The sequence below is a fragment of the Typopeltis vanoorti genome, chromosome 24 (genome assembly GCF_054136105.1).
Source record: "Typopeltis vanoorti isolate ZY-2024b chromosome 24, IOZ_Tvanoo_1.0, whole genome shotgun sequence".
NCBI lineage: Eukaryota > Metazoa > Arthropoda > Arachnida > Uropygi > Thelyphonidae > Typopeltis > Typopeltis vanoorti.
The window spans coordinates 38558159-38577492 of NC_143572.1; the positions used below are offsets into that span (position 1 = coordinate 38558159).

A 19334-nucleotide genomic window follows, 5' to 3' on the forward strand; every position below is an offset into this window, starting at 1 on the left:
CCTGTTGTATGTTCTGGCAAAGTACTAGAAGATTTGTAAAATTTGTGTCAGTGGATTCATCGACCTGCAACGCATAATAACGACTCTTACATATATCGAATAACAATGTTTGTTTTATATTTTCAGCCATTTCATGGTTCTTCGATGAATAGTACTATTTGAAAGGCAAATCCAATCAAAAGACCTTTTTACATTATCTCCGATCATAACATCTGCTATTAATTTTGCTGCAGGCTTAATCAAAGTTTCACCAATTGTTTCTGCTGCACCACTTTTTGCTATTATTAGCAGCACATGATATTAAGCTTCTAAAGCCTTCATATTTTCACCTCCTGACACGTTCGACATCATTTTTAAGATTCTTTTAAATTTTTTAGTTTATTTTGAAAGAATTCTACAGGTTTGTTGTTGTATTCATTATGTTTTGATTCAAAATGGCAATTTAAATTAGATGGTTTCATGCTTTCATTTTTTAAAGTTTCACCACAAATGACAAATTAATGGAATAGTTTCCTTTTCATTTCCAGTAAATGAAAATCAACATTTCAAGCAAATCATATCATGCTTACAAAGTTTTTTCATCTTCTTCCTAGTTGGTTGCGCATGTGATAAAGAGAAAAAGGCCATTATGGAGGCAGCATAAGAGAAGTGGAAATAACCAATTCCATTTACAAAGACCAGGCAAGGCGGGTGATTTGGTTGGTGAGGGTAGCTAAAGAGAAGCATGAACAGCAGTTAGCTATGAAGCCAAAAAGAATCCTAAGGAGTTCTTTCGATATGTAGCCAGCAAAAGAAAGAATGATTATGGAAGGATGACACTGATTGGAGAAAATGGTATAAAGACAGCTGTTGCAGAAGGTGTGGTGGAGATACTTAATGAGCAGTTCATAAAGGTCTTTCAATCTTGTGAATGTGACTTCATGGAGAGATTGAGAGCAGTTGATGATGGGGAAGAGAGACTGATTGTAAGTGAGCAAGAGATGTATGGGGAGTTGAACAAACTTGATACTAATAAAGCTGTGTGACTTGATAATATATCACACATATTCTGAAGGAATGTGCCAGGGAGTTGATGCCGGCCTTGGCATGTTTTTTTAATACTCATCTTGCACTGGGTCAAGGAGTGGAAGGAGGGCAAGATTGTGTCACTTCATAGAGGAGGTGATAGATCTCAAGCATCAAAACTATAAGCCAAAATTTGTATGTCAGGTGTTTTAGTTAAGTTGTTGGAGAAGCTTGTGAGAACTAGGATTCAGAATTGGATTGACAACAATGGTATTATTTTTGATGGACAGTATGGGTTTGCTAAAGAGAAGGATATACACAGTAATATACTTAGATTTCGAAAAGGCTTTTGATAGATTACTGCATGATAAGTTGATAGTAAACTAGGACAGATGGGGTTGGATATTAGGGGTTGGTACATTGGATTGGAGACTGCTATCTGATAGGTATCAACAAGTTGTGTGTTCGGCAGCGATATCCAGGAAAAGGAAAGTTACTAGTGGTGTGCATCAGGGATCTGTTTTAGGGCCACTGCTGTTTAACTTGTATATTAATGATATCGGTGAAGATTTGGATGGAGATATTCAGTTGTTTGCAGATGATGCAAAGTTGGGATGAACCATGAAGAGTAGTAAAGATGTTGTGGCCTTACTAGACTTGAATAAATTGAGTGATTGGGCATGGGAATTCAATGTTTCAAAATGTAAGGTTTTAAAATTTGGAAAACAAAACAGAGAGAGAGAGAGAGCAATTAGACCAAGTAGAACAAAAAGACATTCCTAGAAGCCATAAAAGGAAGGTGTGAACAGAGACAGTGAGGAGCAGATTATTTACATGGGTAGTAGTTGATGAATGAGATTAAGGATTCATTGTGCTTTCTGAATGACAGTGGGGACCTCCTGTGATGAGTTTTTTGATTTTATGGAGGTCTAATAATAAGAATAATAATAAATATCAAAAACAGAAACACCTATAAATCAGTATGTTGCACTTACATAGGTTTATTATTATTATTATTATTATTATTATTATTATTGTCAGACTTCCATGAAGTTAATTCATTCATTGTGGGAGGTTACACTGTTATATGTATAGCTCATCAAACTGTGTCTTAATTGTTCACTGTGTCTGAGTTCACAAATACTCCACAAAACTTCTGCTCCTCACACTCCCTTCACCCCACCCCACCCCCACCCTGATATAGCTTTCAGTGAACACCTCATTCTACAATGCTTTCTCCAAATTCAATGAAAGTTCTCTTCCATTAATATGGTAACATTCGATTAGTAACTTATATGTCTTACTGAACAATATTATATTACGACAATATATATTATTACTGAACAATACTTTCAATTACAGACATAATCCGTTATGATGTCTTTCCATTTTAGCAACATGTATCCTAATTTTTAGGCCATTATCTCTTCCTGTATGATTCCTTGATCTCCACCAAGTGTATGTTCGAAATCCCATGGTTGGCTTTTCAAATTTTAAAACCTTGTACTTTGTAACAGTGAAATGGTAAATCTTCTCACTTATTGTTCATTTCCACCACAACTTATATTCTTAATTTTATTTTCAGAAAAAAATATAATGTTAAAATATTTTAATAATGTAGGTTCAATAATATTAATTTAAATATAAGTTCAATTAAAATGTATTAATTTGATTTACTTATTACATTAAATTATTCATTTAAGTTTATTGAAATGTTGTTTGAAAATGTAATGTAATTCTTTACATTGCAGTTATTGAACTCCTTATAATAAAATACATGAAGACTTAATATGTTAATTTCTTATTACCACTTACTTGTGGGGCTAAAACAATACGCTCCCCATTAACAAGTGTAAGTATTTTATTGTCATCCATAAGTGAATTCATGCTTTCAATCCACTGTGTATCAATAGGACCATCTAGAACTATCCACTTGTTATCAGATTTTTCATCACTACAAGTTTGGCGAACAATTGAAGATAAAATTCCATCAATCCAGTCTCCACTACTCAGATCAAACTGTCCAAACAGCTGTGCCAGAGGTATAGCTTTAGGATTCATGGGATATATCTTGGAAAAAGAAAAAAAAGGCAATGTACTATTAATATACCATCAAATGAAAAACAATATAACAGTAATGACTCATATTTAGAGATATATTATATCTATTTTTAAGTAATTCATTATAAGCGATTTATATCAACATTAAATGATTGACCAGGTTTGACTCATAGCTTTTTATTCATTAAATTGAATATTTCTCTGTCATGTTTCACTGTCTATATGGTTGGCAGCATCTTCAGAAAGATATTTAACACAAGCAAAAAACTCAAATATTTCTAACAGCCATTATTTCTATAAATCGAAAAATACTGGATTAAGAGTTTTAATGATGTATATCATTAGACACAGTCCATACTTTGTTGTGTAAACTCTGTATATGATTACTCGCATAAGCGAGGCTGCAAATGATACACACATTAAGTAAGTCCTTGGTTTCTATTTAGTGTGCTGTGTGAGTGAATGATTTTGGAAGGTCATTAAGTATTCTCAAAAGTATTCTCTTCTAAGAACTTCAAATTCCATGTTGTCAGTTCCTCCAAAATGGCTACTTAAAGATGTTACTAACTTTTTTTTTTCCAGTGAACCATCTCATGCTAACCTAGAAAGTAATTACAAAGGCATAGTCCCCTTACCATACGTTGGCAACACAGCAAGAAAAATAGCCCAGCTATTAAAATCAGTCAACATCAGAATGGTCTTGAAACTAGTTAATACCTTACAAGCTTCCTAAGTTCCCCTAAAGACAACATTCCATTCTACAAACATCCAGGGATACAAGGAATCTTGTATTTACCAGGATGAATGCAGAAATGTCTGTTATGGCTCAAACTGGGAGAAATTTCAAAATCCATAAAAATGAACATGTATGCAATGTTGAAAACAAGAGAGAAGAAAGAAGCAGACTAGTAGCACAAATCCTCACAGAACATCACATGGTAGACTAGTAAGCTTCCTCCATGCCTTACTACGAAGAGAATACTTGCATGATTGTTCAAGAAGTCTTCTGAGGTCATTTCATTCATTCATTCACACAGCACACTAAATAGAAACCAATGACAACTTTATGGTATCTGGAAGACATTAATCAGTGTATGTAATATTAATGACCTCTCTTATGCCAGCAATCACATACAGAGTTTGCACAACAATGTATGGATGGCACATGATGAGCCTAATGATACAAGTGATTAAAACTATCAATCTAGTATTTTTCAGTCTATGGAAATAACAGCTGTTGGAAACATCTGAGTTTCTAACAGCCATTATACATAAATAATTAACTTTTATTTATGTTATTAATTTCATTAATTAATCTTAAATAAATAGCATTACTTATCCCTTGGGTATGAAGATAGACTGAGGCAATGTGCATTCAGAGCTTGGCAGATAGGAATCAGAGAAGTGATATGACTAAGATCCATAAGTCAGTGAAAACAGATGATCACCACTGAAACATAGGGAAAAAATTACACAGAACGGTAAATGGCAGAAAACAAGACATGATCTCAGAAAACTGTAATAAGGATTTCACAGAGTAGACAGTGGCGGCTTGTACATAATCACTGCGACACTGCAGCACCCCAAGGAAAAAATGAAAAAATTAAATTTTGTTTGTGTTTATAAATAATAACAATGCTTACAACGTTATATAAATGCAATACAACATGTTAAAGGTTACAGCTTATGTTTTGACATTGATTAAATAGTTAATAATTGGAACTGTTCGATTAACCCTTTAGATTACGAAACAAATGCACTGTGATCTAATGCAATGTTGGAATTATCACATTCGGCCAATTGCAACTAGACTTGTCAATATTCGTTTGCACTTCTCATTGCACATTATAAGTGATTCCGACATTGCTCGTTTGGGCAGTATATTGTATGCTTGCGCACGTTATTTCTGTGAGATATGAAACTTTTATTATTGGTACATGGTGAGGGTGAACTATTTTTTGGAAATCTTATTTTATTTTGTTAAAATAACATATAATAATTTATTTATTATAGATACAAGGCTGAATTATGATGAGTGTCATTGTTGAAAATATGAAAGGAATTATATTTTTTCAATTATCGTTACACGAAACGAATGCACTGCAATCTAACCAGTGTGAGAATTATCGTGCCAATTGCAGCTAGGCTCGTCGATATTCGTTTACACTTGTCATTGCATGTTACAAGTGATCCTGACACTGCTGGTTTGGGCAGTGTAGCTTACAGATAAATTGTATGCATGCGTGCATTATTTCTGTGAGATACGAAACTTTTATTATTGGTGTTTGTTCATGGTGAGGGCGAAACATTTTTAATAAAGCAATTTTTTAATATGTAAATTTATTTATTAATAAATTGGTTACTGATTAGGAAAAAAAAAATTTTTTTTTTTTATATGCAGCACCCCTACTTAAAATTTTCAATGGCCGCCACTGAGAGTAGAGGAATGAAAGCAGATTTCTTTCATTGGCAAGTGGTGAGAGAATAGAATATGATGCCAGAGTGAGTGATGAGTGCATTGATGCTGACTGTATTCCCAGAAAACAGGCACTGTGCTGTGAGAATATGCTATAATCCTGTGACTCCATTAAAAACTCAAATACTAATACTAATAATAGTTTAGTGAAAAAAAATTATGATGATGTCATTGAATGATATGGGGCTATGCTAGCAGTAAATTAATGAAAAAAAAAAAAATGAAATGATAAAAGAAAAAAATGTAAACATTAATAAGAAATATAATATGATAGGAGATGGACTACAAAAACAATAGAGTGGAGACCAATGGATAGAGCAAGACAAAGAGGAAGACCGTGAAGAAGGTGGAGAGACAAACTGGAACAAATTGTAGGAGTGAGATGGATGGGGGAAGCAGAAAACCGAGTGATCTGTAAAATCATGGGAGAGACCTTCATCCAGCAGTGGACAGAACCAGAAGGTTGAAGAAGAAGAAGAAATATGACTGATAAAACTCTAAATAAATAATACAAATATATATTTCATGATATATATATATATTATTGAAATTAGGATTTACTCAGGATGTATACATTTATAAAAATAAATTTAACTGACTAGAACCTGAGAAAGTATAATAAAAACCTTTAATAAATCATGACTAGTTCCATCGGTGCTCCGACTTCTTCAGGTGAGAAATAAAAAACATAAGACATAAAAATAACAAAGTAAAAAACAAGGTTAAAAAACGTTGTGATTTACAAATCCTCTCACACACTTTCTCCTGCAGAACTTAGTGTGCTCTCAAAGGGCCTTAACTTCGTTCCTTCTCCGACCTCCATTCCTAAAGAATTCTTTCTTACAAAAGTTGAAAAGGCAGCTGCGCAATTACCAAAACAAATTGCGAATCTACTTAGGATCAATGCCATCTTTACCATAAACAACAGTCATCGTCCTACAGATAATCTATCTCCGACAGAAAGGAAAGCAATACACCAACTTCGTAACAACAATAACATTATTATCTTACCTGCTGATAAAGGGAATGCAACTGTAATCTTAGACAAAGCTGACTAACGTTCAAAGATTAACAACTTATTAAGTTCTAATACGTATTCTAGGCTAGAAAGTGATCCCACAAGAGAACTTCATAACCGTACAAACAATCTTCTGAAATCAACTTCTGAACTTCCTAGACACACAAGACTATCTCTCTGCTCTCTCTCCATCCCCTCATTCCTCGGTTGTACGGCTTGCCTAAGATCCATAAGGCTGACACTCCTTTAAGAACCTATTGTGGAAGGCAGACTCACCTACGTACAATCTGTCTAAATATCTTGCAGCTTCTTTAAAACATTTAGTTGGCAATTCCTCCTCCTTCATCAAAAAACTCTGAAGATTTCATCTCAAAAATAAAAAATTAGAATCTTATAGACTCTGACAGAATGGTGAGTTTTGACATCGTATCTCTGTTTACGAATGTACCTACAGATGAAGTTCTGACTCTTCTTAAGGACAAGGTTTCTAAAAAAATGTTTGCTCTTCTAACTCACTGCATCAATTCCAGCTATTTCTGCTATGAAGATAAAATATACAAACAAACTAGCTATGGGAAGCTCTCTATCTGCAGTCTTAGCTAACATTTTTCTAGAAGATTTTGAAGAGAAAGGTATTTCTTCAGCTACTTTAAAACCTAAACTGTGGTTATGCTACATTGATGAAAACTTCCTTATCTGGTTAGAGTTTGCCGAGAAGAGGACATGACTGGAAAGGGCGCTCGCTAGTGTTCTACTGTAAGAGATGTCATATCTATGTTCCTCAAGACGAAGTGAAACAGATTTATCTGTCTGGCCAAAATAATGGAAAATGCAGTTGGTGGTGTTTTGGTTTTGGTTGATTCAGAAAAGAACGAAGTTTTGGCAGAGTAGTATAGTCGGTCTTTATGTTGAATTTCTTCAAAATCTTACATAGGTTTGGGGTAAGAGAGCTGATAAATGGTAACTGTATATGAGTGATAGGGTTGGAATCATCTTCTTGTCGAGGATGTTGGCGTGGTCTCAAACGTTTAGTGATGTTAGGAGACGAATATCCATTATATAAAAAGGTGTTTTTCATTATATAAGAAGGTGTTATTTTGGCCAGACAGATAAATTTGTTTCACTTCGTCTTGAGGAACATAGACGCGACATCCCTTACAGTAGAACATGAGCGAGCGCCCTTTCTAGTCATGTCCTCTTCTCGGCAAACTCTAACCTTGAAGAACAGCCACATCAAGTTGATTGGGAACGCGCTACTAATTTACATATATGCAAGGATGAATTTGAAAGAAGAATTATCGAATCAAAAGAAATAGTTCTGGACCCTTCACATTACAACAATCTAAGCTACAATTTGCCTGATTCCCATAGTGCAGTAATCCAGTACTGGCGCTCTAAAATTAGCTGTCTCACACATTCAACTCATGCCAATGGTAGCACGCAGTCACCAATTCAATATGACTGTTACTATTCTACTTTTTATTAAGCTAGAAAGTCCATGTTTTTTACCTTGTTATTTTTATGTCTTATGTTTTTTATTTCTCACATGAAGAAGTCGGAGCACCAATGAAACTAGTCGTGATTTATTAAAGGTTTTTGTTATACTTTCTCGGGTTCTAGTCAGTTAAATTTATTTTTATAAATGTATACATCCCGAGTAAATCCTAATTTCAATAATATTTATCTACCTTCTGATGAGGTTAATGTTCATCTTATCCAGGATTATAAAAAATCTCTGGTAAAAATTTGACCTTTTATTAATAGGTTAGTTTTTCTGATAAGATGCAAATTTCACTCTGTCATCCCAAAGTTTTAGATTTCAAAGAATCGATTCGCACTAAACATGCTCATAATATATATCACAAGGCTAAACTTGATTTATTATATGAAAGAATCACAGATACCAAGTCCACATTAGCTTCTTTGTTCTGCAAAAGAGATTCTTTTGAAAATAACAAGTTCATCTTTAAATAACAAATCCTGGATTGATATTAAAAACATGAGCTCTCTCTCTCTCTGTGCTTCTAGATCGCAACTCTTCAACAAATTAATTCTTATCAGAAAATTCAACCAACTTAAACAGGAGCAAACTTGCCAATCCCATATCAATTCACAAAATTTAAAAAATGTTGTGATTAACAAATCCTCTCACACACTTTCTCCTGCAGAACTTAGCGTGCTCTCAAAGGGCCTTAACTTCATTCCTTCTCCAACCTCCATTCCTAAAGGACTCTTTCTTACAAAAGTTGAAAAGGCAGCTGCGCAATTACCAAAACAAACTGCGAATCTACTTAGGATCGATGCTATCTTTACCATAAACAACAGTCGTCGTCCTACAGATAATCTATCTCCGACAGAAAGGAAAGCAATACACCAACTTCGTAACAACAATGACATTATTATCTTAACTGCTGATAAAGGGAATGCAACTGTAATCTTAGACAAAGCTGACTAACGTTCAAAGATTAACAACTTATTAAGTTCTAATACGTATTCTAGGCTAGAAAGTGATCCCACAAGAGAACTTCATAACCATACAAACAATCTTCTGAAATCAACTTCTGAACTTCCTAGACACACAAGACTATCTCTCCGCTCTCTCTCTCTCTCCATCCCCTCATTCCTTGGTTGTATGGCTTGCCTAAGATCCATAAGGCTGACACTCCTTTAAGACCTATTGTGGAAGGAATCGACTCACCTACTTACAATCTGTCTAAATATCTCGCAGCTTCTTTAAAATATTTAGTTGGCAATTCCTCCTCCTTCATCAAAAACTCTGAAGATTTCATCTCAAAAATAAAAAATTTGAATCTTATAGACTCTGACAGAATGGTGAGTTTTGACATCGTATCTCTGTTTATGAATGTACCTACAGATGAAGTTCTGACTATTCTTAAGGACAAGGTTTCTAAAAAATGTTTTCTCTTTTAACTCACTGCATCAATTCCAGCTATTTCTGCTACGAAGATAAAATATACAAACAAACTAGCAGGTTAGCTATGGGCAGCCCTCTATCTGCAGTCTTAGCTAACATTTTTCTAGAAGATTTTGAAGAGAAAGGTATTTCTTCAGCTACTTTAAAACCTAAACTGTGGTTACGCTATATTGATAACATCGTCCTTATCTGGGGACATAGTTTAGAGGAACTGCAAAACTATGTCCCCAGATAAGGACGATGTTATCAATATAGCGTAACCACAGTTTAGGTTTTAAAGTAGCTAAAACAGTACTCTTAACCCTGTTCTTAGAAGTATAAGAATGTCCTTTCCTTAAGTTTTCAATGTCCCAATGTTGTGTCAGAAAATGCTGACCCACTTTCCATAGGCCATTTTGTTTCCGACCCAACATTGGGACATTGAAAACTTAAGGAAAGGACATTCTTATACTTCTAAGAACAGGGTTAAGAGTACTGTAAATATTATGATTCAAAAGGTATATCAACTCGACTAAAAGTATTACTATTAAGTAAGCTAAGGAAATCTGTGTTTAGAACTAATATTATTCTTGTAAAATCCAGAAAAGGAAAAATGTGTTTCAGAATCAAAATTATTGTTATTAAATATGCTTAGGAAGTCTATGTTTTAGAACAATGTTAAAACATTTCAGAGTTAGGGTGACCAATCGGCCGTAGCTTAGTGTGTGTTGTAGTCAATGAGAGAGGGTGCTCGCAATGAAGATAAAACGTGCGGTGCGATGCTCAAACATCTCTCTTGGTTTCTGTTCCTGTGTTCCCGTCCAAGACTGGACCGTGAATTTTTTTTTCCATATTTCAGGGTTTTTTTGTGTTAAATTTTGTTATTTCCTAATATTTTTACTAACGTTGTTACTTATTTACTAATTTTTAATCTGCTGGTAGTGCGTTTTTCGCACTACGGGATAACTATTAGAGTCTTCGGACTCTAATTCTTTTTTTATTTATTTTTAGATGCAGAGACCAAGAATGAGTCGAGTGATCCTCATCCCCCCCCGCAGGACCCGGACCTTAGGAGTGGAGGATCCAGGGTTGGAAGACCCCAGAGTATTAACTAAAGTTCTAAAGGAGACTGTAGGAGCACAGAATATCTTCTCCTTCATCTCCTATGGAGGGGTAGATTTCTGTTTGTCATAAAGAACATGATGATGAGGGATAAACTGTTAGAGGACTTTCAAGTCCAGGGGAAGCAAGTGACCCCCCCACCATTGTTGGGTCCCAAGTGTGACATATTAAAATCAGCCGCTTCCCCATGGAATATATTGAAGCTGGAGATGACATGCTCATACAAACATTGAATAAGTGGGGGAATGTGAGCAATATTAAGAAAAGCGTCTCCCAGGAAGACCCCACCTGGTTCTCCAGGGAAGTAACATTCACCATGGACATGCGACAGCCTGTACCAAACCTAGTCAACATCGGTACGTCGCGTGTCTTGGTACAATATCCCGAAGTACAAAGACAGTGCTGCGATGTGGCTCGATAGAACATCTGGGGAGTGACTGCCCCCGAGCCAAGTGCTTCAACTGCATCAGCATCGGGCACATATCTCATCAGTGCCCACACCCCTGCTGAAGGTGCGCAAGCACAGAACACATCATAACATCTTGCTCTCTGCATACCTTTGCAGAGCGGGCAGGGGCACCCATTGAGGCACTTTCTCCGCAGCCTGCCCGAGACGCTGAATTTCCAAATCTTCCTACCAACAGCGGGGAGAAGAAATTTACCCAGACCATCTTAGGCAAAATACCGAAAAGTCGATCTGCAGTAACACCAGCAGAAGGAACTGTCCCCCCACCCCCAGCAACAATATCCACTGTGGAAACAGCCCCCCCGCCCTCAGCCACTTCAGACATTCCATTACCACCATCGGAAGTAGAACAACACACAGTCAAGGGTACAGATGATGCTATGGATAGCACAACACCAGCTATCCCCCCCCCTCAACAACATCAGAGGAGGTATCGTCTGTGGACGTTTTACAACCCTCCCTGCAGTAGCCAGCATCCCTCCTGCAGAAGAGTTGAACACCAGAGAGGGGGAACAAAATCTTACACCCCCCAAAAACCTCCCTAAGAAAAGAAATGAGGCAGCTTCTCCAAAATTGGAGAAAAAACATCAACGAAGTCGCCCCAATGGAGGTCTGGACTCAACAACATCGGAGTCCGAGATGGAGGTGGAAACCTCCTCTCACCACAGACACAGTGTCAACTCAAAAATACAAAAACTTACAGGCTCCCAGTTCAAATTGTACGACTATGAAGTAAAGGACAACAAGATCACTGGCTTCAGAATTATTAATACCCATCATGAGTTTGAGGTTCTCTCGAACTTTCGTACAAGGCTGGAAGCCGGTCTGCAGGACGTGGGATATTCTACACCCCCTACAGATCGAAGACCTTACCAAGTATGTTAGGAAATTACGTATTAAAGACTTAGACTGGGTTTAAATTACTTAAAACATCGTAATGTCACTACCTACCCCCTTCTGTGTTGTCCCCTCAACATCAGAGGGCTTCATTCACCATCTAAACAACAGGAGGTGTGGAATCTCATGCTAGCCCATAACATCCAGCTCTTGTTCCTGCAGGAAACACACTTTTTCCACTTCAAAGACATGCAGGAACTGAGCCATAAGTACCCTGTACAATCATTTTGGAGCTCAAGTAATACCACCGGGGGCGAGGTACTTATGCTAGCACCCCCCCCCTCCTCGGAGCCTTCCATAACATCCAGAGGGATACAGAAGGGAAATTCCTAGCCATCGACTGGAAGTACCGGGGCTGTATCACTAGATACATTAACATTGACGCCCCGGCATATGCAACATTAAGACCAGCATTCTTCCAGTCGCTTCATACATATTTGTATGGCACCCATCACATCATCTTGATGGGGGACTTTAGCTGTGTTTCAGACCCAGCCTATGACAAAGTAGGGAGCAATCCCAACACAGGTACAGCTGGCTACAGGGAATTAGAAATCCACCTTAGGAACCTCCAATTGACAGATATCTGGAGGGCTCACAAGCCCCCTACTGTCGAGATTCCACTTGGACAGGCCAAGGCATCGGCACACGGCTCAACCGTTTCTACTTGTCACCATCCTTTGTCTCCAGAGCCGAAGCAATAAGGCACGTTTCAATTAATTCTACCATCTCAGACCATAAATTAGTCATGCTCAGGTATCATCCCTTAGAAGCTGTAGATGTTGGTCCGGGTCCCTGGAAATTACCATCAGACTTCCCGTCCCTGTTCTCGGCCAAGCTTAATCAACTGTGCTCCACCTGGAGCACCGCTGGTTGAGACTGGGACACCTGGGCACAACTCAAAACTAACATCAAAGACAGTATGAAAAAATGGGGCCAGGAACGTGCCTTATTCAGAAGAGCTCGGCTCCAGGATCTTTACAAGGAGAGGAGCTGGCTCGTGGCCAGCCAACGCCAAGGCTTTCCATGTCACAACGCCATCTATGACATTAATCTCGACATTGAATTGCAGAAACAAAAGCAGGTGGAAGAAAAGAACATCAAGATCCGTCTCCACCTCCACTTGGAAGACAGGCAATCAGCCGCTTTCTATAACAGGCGATACATCAACTTCCGGCAGGAGCGAACCATTACTACCATCAGTGAAGGCGAGTGTAATCACACCACTACACCTAACATCATGAACGCCTTCTGGGAGTACTACAGTCAACTCCATCAAGACAACAGTGCCCCCCAGGATTACTCCTGTTGGAACATTGACTCCTTCCCTGCGCACATCCAAGCAGGGTTGGATGCACCTTTTACAGCGGCCGAAATAACATCAGCCATCAGGCAATGCCGTACAAAGAAGGCGCCTGACAAGACAGATTAGGCACGGAACTCTACCAAGAGGCCTGGGACCACATCCTCCACATTTTCGTGGCAATCTTTAACACCTTCCTTACCACCAGAAACATGCCACGGGAATTTCTGAAATGCCATACCGTCTTCATCCCGAAGACCGACAGGGACCCTTCCATCATCAAGAACTGGCACCCAATCAGTCTGTTGAACACAGACTATAAGATGTGTTCTCAACAACAGACTGAAGATCGGGATGAGGTACATCATCAAAAGTACACAAGTGTATGGTGTTCCTGGTTGATCGATGGAGTTCAATCTCATCCTCATCAGAAGTGCTACGTGTGGTTAACATCAAGAACTATTCTATGGCATTGTTGACTATCGATCTCAACCGAGCATTCAACAGCGTCCGGCATTCCTTTCTCTTTAGCATCTTGGAGAAAGTCGGAGTCAGCACAGAAAACCTCAACATCATCAGAGGAGGCTACAATAACAGCTCTACTCGTCTCCTCATCAACGGACACCTATCTGACCCCATCACCATCCAGAAAGGTGACAAACAAAGATGTTGCCTTATTCTGCGGCTCTTTGCTCTAGCCCTTGAACCATTCCTGCAGGCTGTCAACAACTCTCATGCAGTTAGAGGAATTCCACTTCCTCTCGCCACGGATGATTCCAAGGTGAGAGGGCACTCTTAAGGACAATGACTCCATACTAAACTTCTTCAACATCCTAGAGAAGTTTAAAGTGTCGGGGTTAACAGTGAACCCCGACACAAAAACTAAGATCAAGCTGTATGGAGTCTGGGACCTACACAACATCCCTGCAGGTCTCGTCCCTACTGCCGACCCCCTCACCATCTTGAGGGGGTCCCGTTTGAAGAACAGCCCATGCTCAACATAGAACATCTCAACAACAACACCGTCGAGAAACTCAAGGACTGGAAAATTGGACAGCTGTCATTCTCCTCCAGGGCTTCTGTCATCAAGACCATCATATACCCTGCACTTCAGTACGTCCTGAACATTACCAACATCAGCGAGGATCAGGAAATCCAGCTTTACAGGAAGCCCCTGAAGTTCTTCTGGGGCAGTCTATGCCAGGAAGTTGGCATTAAGATCCTTCAACTTCTGGAGAAGCTGAGGGGCTTCGGCCTCCCCTCCTTTAACATCAGATACCTAAGCAATACCACTTTAGATCTAAACAGGATACTGCAGACTATCCTGCAGCTATCCTGTGCAGTATTTCTTGGGTCATCACAAGCTTCCCCTTTTTGGGATCCCAGTCCACCAGGGACCCAAGGCGGACATTGTTCCAGAAGACTACAACAGACTGTGCCAGCTAATGCAACAACTCCACTCGTCAGGTGTGAACATTGCCACGATCTGGAACAGTTATACATGATGCGACCATTTCTTCAACATCCTCCGTACCGATGTTCCGGATCTGGGGATCAACAAGAATGAGATCCTCTTCGGCCACCTCTCCAAACATCAAGGCTACCCGTCGAGAAAGGACCTGGCATGGAGGATTGCGTATGGACACCTTCCAGTCAACACCAACATCTGGCAGTTCCACACTACCCGGAACCCCTTTTGTGACTTCTGCGGGAGCCTGGACACCGTGGAGCATGCCTTCTACCGGTGTCCCATTTCCATCTACATCTGGAGGAGGCTAAGTGTCGAGCTCTGCATCCCCCTCCTACTGCAGGAGCAAGTCATCTTCCTGCAGTTCGCTCCCCCAGCCAGTGGTATTTATTATTAATGAGCTCAAATACCACATCTGGAAGGTAAGAAAGAAATTTTCTAATCCTACTAATCCTCCCAATCTGTTGGATCTCTCTCTCGGATCATTCTCTACATGTTCTATGGTTCCTTAAGGAGGTTTTTACATCTCGAAAGGGAGGATCAGAGTGTCACCACATCTAAGATCAAGTGGTGTTCATCTCCAATCCTGTGCAATGTCAGACACAACACTATCAAGTTCTGCCTGCTGCTGCTTTAAGATCTACATCTGCAGCAGCAGCAGCAGCTCCACTTCTAGTCATTTCCTTGCTCTCTGCATCCCCCCCCCTGAGGTCTGTTTTGTTCCCTGGTCTCCCACGGGGGTAGTTTGGAGGAAAAACCCAGGTAGCGCAGGCCTACTCAAGGCGGGCTGCCCTGGAAGGGCAGGTCACCTGGGCACCGGCTACCTCCGTGGTCTTTTCGATCTCGTGAGCCAGGCAGCCGGCTGGGGTGAAAAGTTATCATCTGATAGCATGGAGCTAGCAAGATATGAGATATGAGCTGAGGCCTACATTTCCTTTTCCCTACTCCCCACCTCTCCACCCATCCATTCCATCTTATTCCCTCTTCTCTCCTTTCCCCTGTCCCATCTCTCCTCACTTCCCCACCTCAACCTCTCTGTCACTTCCCCCTCCCTTCTTTCTCTTCTCTACTGAAACACTCTGACCCCACCTTTCTTCAGTAGGCCAATGATGAGATCCCCTTTACTTTCACCCCAGCCTGGATAGCTGAGGAAGCTTGTCGCCAGTGCCCAGCAACAATCTCCCGGTTGCTGTTATAACCGTGTCGAACAAAACTGCCTGTGGAATGAAGTCAGAATTCCAGTAAGGAGCCATTGGTGAACCACAGCAGTGTAAAGTCAGTGAAGGGCAACCTTTGAAGAAAGAATAAGTAAGTCGCAGAGGCCATAGAAACACGTGGCGAGAAAATATGAAAGTCCAGCCATATCCGAAGTAAAAGCGTGAGGGAAGTCAAGGTCAGGGAAATCCCATTAGTCAAGACACGATGGTAATGTACAACCTTTTATCTATCTAACATAACTGTAAACGTAAAGAAAAAAAAAGAGGCAAGGATTTGAAGAAGCTCCATATAATTTCCTGCTCATAGTGTGTTAGTGACAGTTTGAACTAATTGTCTGTGTCGAGAAGACTAGTCTTAATCTAAGTTTGGGCTGAAAAGGGAACCTAACCCTGGAACAGTTGCTAGGAAGAAGTTACTTGCTGTACTGTTAAATATTAGCCCGAATTACATTTAGAGTGTGGGGCATAGAGACTTTGTAGAATTGAAATTTGCTTTCCATATTAGAATATAAGTTAGTGTGAGTTTGATATGCCATGTATAAAGTTTATGTCCAATTGTACTTAGAAAATGAGCATTGAGTAACCCTGTACAGATAAGACGAATCTGAGCTTTATCGTAAGACAGAGATATATAATTGTATTACTTAAGCGTTTAGATTGAAATTTTGGATCTCTTAATCTAAAGGGGGGGGAGTTCGGACTCTCAATTTTGAGAGTCCGAACTCCCCCCCCCCCACTTTAGAAATTATTACTTATTTTGAAATTATTTTGAAATTATTACTTAGAATATCTTGAATGATTATTTAAATGTGTATCTATCCTAGTATTTTAATAAATGTATTATTTTAAACCAAAACTCGTGAGTTCTGTTGTTCTGAGACTGACTCACCACTTATAAAACTTTCGGACCTGTGTGAGTAAGGGAGAAAACATTTCATGCAAGATAGAAAGGCGGGAACCACGACTGCACACTACGTGATCCCTGTGTTAATTAATGTTAATTAATTAAGTATCAGAATTTAGTTACCAGCTGGCGCAGTCGTTATCAAATAAATTTCTTGGCAATAAAATCTCTGATATGCATGAGTTAATAAATAAAATATAATAAAAAATAACAAGCGCCAGAGAGAGAGTGCAAGGCAAAGAGTAAGAGAATACAAAGATATAACAATAAAGAAATAAAAATAAAGAGAGAAACCCCGATATAACACTTCCTAAACCATTTAAATAACCAACATCAGAACATTAAATTCACATCAGAATTAGAGATTAATGGCATTCTCCCCTTCTTGGATCTAAAGATCAGCAGATTTCCTGCCTGTCTTAAATTTTCAATTTTTCGAAAAACCACCCACACTGATAGATATTTACATGGCTGTTCTCATCACTTCCCTCCTCAGAAACTGGGCATCATCTCCACCCTTGCCCATTGAGCAAGATGTTTCACTTCCAAAGAAGAAGACCTTCAAACAGAGCTTAACTTCCTGAAAAACACCTTCTTATATAATGGATATTCGTCTCGTAACATCACTAAATGTTTGGGACCACGCCAACATCCTCGACAAGAAGATGATTCCAACCCTATCACTCGTATACAGTTACCATTTATCAGCTCTCTTACCCCAAACCTATGTAAGATTTTGAAGAAATTCAACATAAAGACCGACTATACTACTCTGCCAAAACTTCATTCTTTTCTGAGTCGACCAAAACCAAAACACAACCAACTGCATTTTCCTGGTGTTTATAAAGTTTTGTGTAACTGTGGTCGATCTTATTTCGGCCAGACAGATAAATCTGTTTCACTTCATCCTGAGGAACATAGACGTGACATCCCTTACAGTAGAACACAGGCGAGCGCCCTTTCCAGTCATGTCCTCTTCTCGGCAAACTCTAACCTTGAAGAACAGCCACATCAAGTTGATTGGAAACGCACTACTAATTTATATATATGCAAGGATGAATTTGAAAGAAGAATTATCGAATCAAAAGAAATAGTTCTGGACCCTTCACATTTGAACAACAATCTAAGCCACAATTTGCCCCTGATTCCCATAGTGCAGAAATCCAGTACTGGCACTCTAAAATTAGCTGTCGCACACATTCAACTCATGCCAACGGTACCACACGGTCACCTATTCAAATATGACTGTTACTATTCTATTTTTTATTAAGCTAGAAAGTCCATGTTTTTTACCTTGTTATTTTTATGTCTTATGTTTTTTATTTCTCACCTGAAGAAGTCGGAGCACCGATGAAACTAGTTGTGATTTATTAAAGGTTTTTGTTATACTTTCTCGGGTTCTAGTCAGTTAAATTTATTTTTATATATATATATATATATATATATATATATATATATATATATATATATATATATATATATTATATATATTTGCATTATTTATTTAGAGTTTTATCAGTCATATTTATGTATATTTCCACGCACGCACACGCACACACACACACACAAAAGGCTGGAAAGCATTTAGAAAATTACAGTCAATATTCAAAAACCAACTACCATGTCTGAAGAAAAAAAGTTTCTAACCAATGTATTCTTCCTATATTGACATATGGCTTCAAAACATGGACACTAAATGCAAAGGAAATTCAAAAATTAAGAACAACATAATTTAGTATGCTTCGTATCACAAGACTTGATCACAAAAAGAATATGTGGATAAGAAATCAAACCAAAGTCTCTGACATCATAGGAAGAGTAAAACATCCGAAGTGGCAATGGACTGGACATATTGCTTGAAGACAAGATCAATGATAGACTAAAGAAGTACTGAATTGAATTTCACAAGAGAAAAAAATGACCCAAGTGCTGATCTAAATCATGGTGGATTGGTGATATCATTAGATTTGCAGGAGTAACATGGGAAAGGAGAGCCACGGACAGACAGCTTTGGAGTAATGTAGTGGATTCACAATGGCTGATAATGATGATGATGATGATATATATATATATTTGATGAAACAGGCTTTCCCACCTATTGGATATTTGAAAAGAAAAACATGACTATAATAGAGTCAGACAAAAAAATAAAAAAATAAGATCTACTTATTTCTAAAATGGAAAAACTACTTTCACATATTCATGCATAGGTTTCTGTGGTTAAGAGGTTCAAAAAAAATATTCCGATTTTGAGACCACATGTTTATTAGAGAACTGTTTTAAATACTAAACAAGTACTAAAAATAACCCAACAAGTTTCGTTAGTCGTAACACTAACATCTTCAGGGGTAAAGATAACTAACAGTTTGAAGCACAAACTATAAGAAATTATGAAAGTTCATTTGTTGGTATTATGAACATCAAAAAAGTTCATTAAAAAATCGAATAACAGATCTATTCAACTGTTAATGCATATTAGTTGG

At 38.4% G+C, this 19334-nt stretch overlaps 1 protein-coding gene across 1 annotated transcript in view; it reads right to left on the bottom strand.

The window, feature by feature from the left end:
• The window catches only part of kl-2 (dynein heavy chain 2, axonemal kl-2), a 1497432-nt gene that overhangs the window by 1197167 nt on the left and 280931 nt on the right, over window positions 1-19334 (bottom strand). Inside the window, exon 14 of the mRNA XM_090414156.1 lies at window positions 2821-3075. Coding sequence (XP_090270282.1) covers window positions 2821-3075 — 255 coding nt within the window. The remainder of the gene's footprint in view (window positions 1-2820; window positions 3076-19334) is intronic.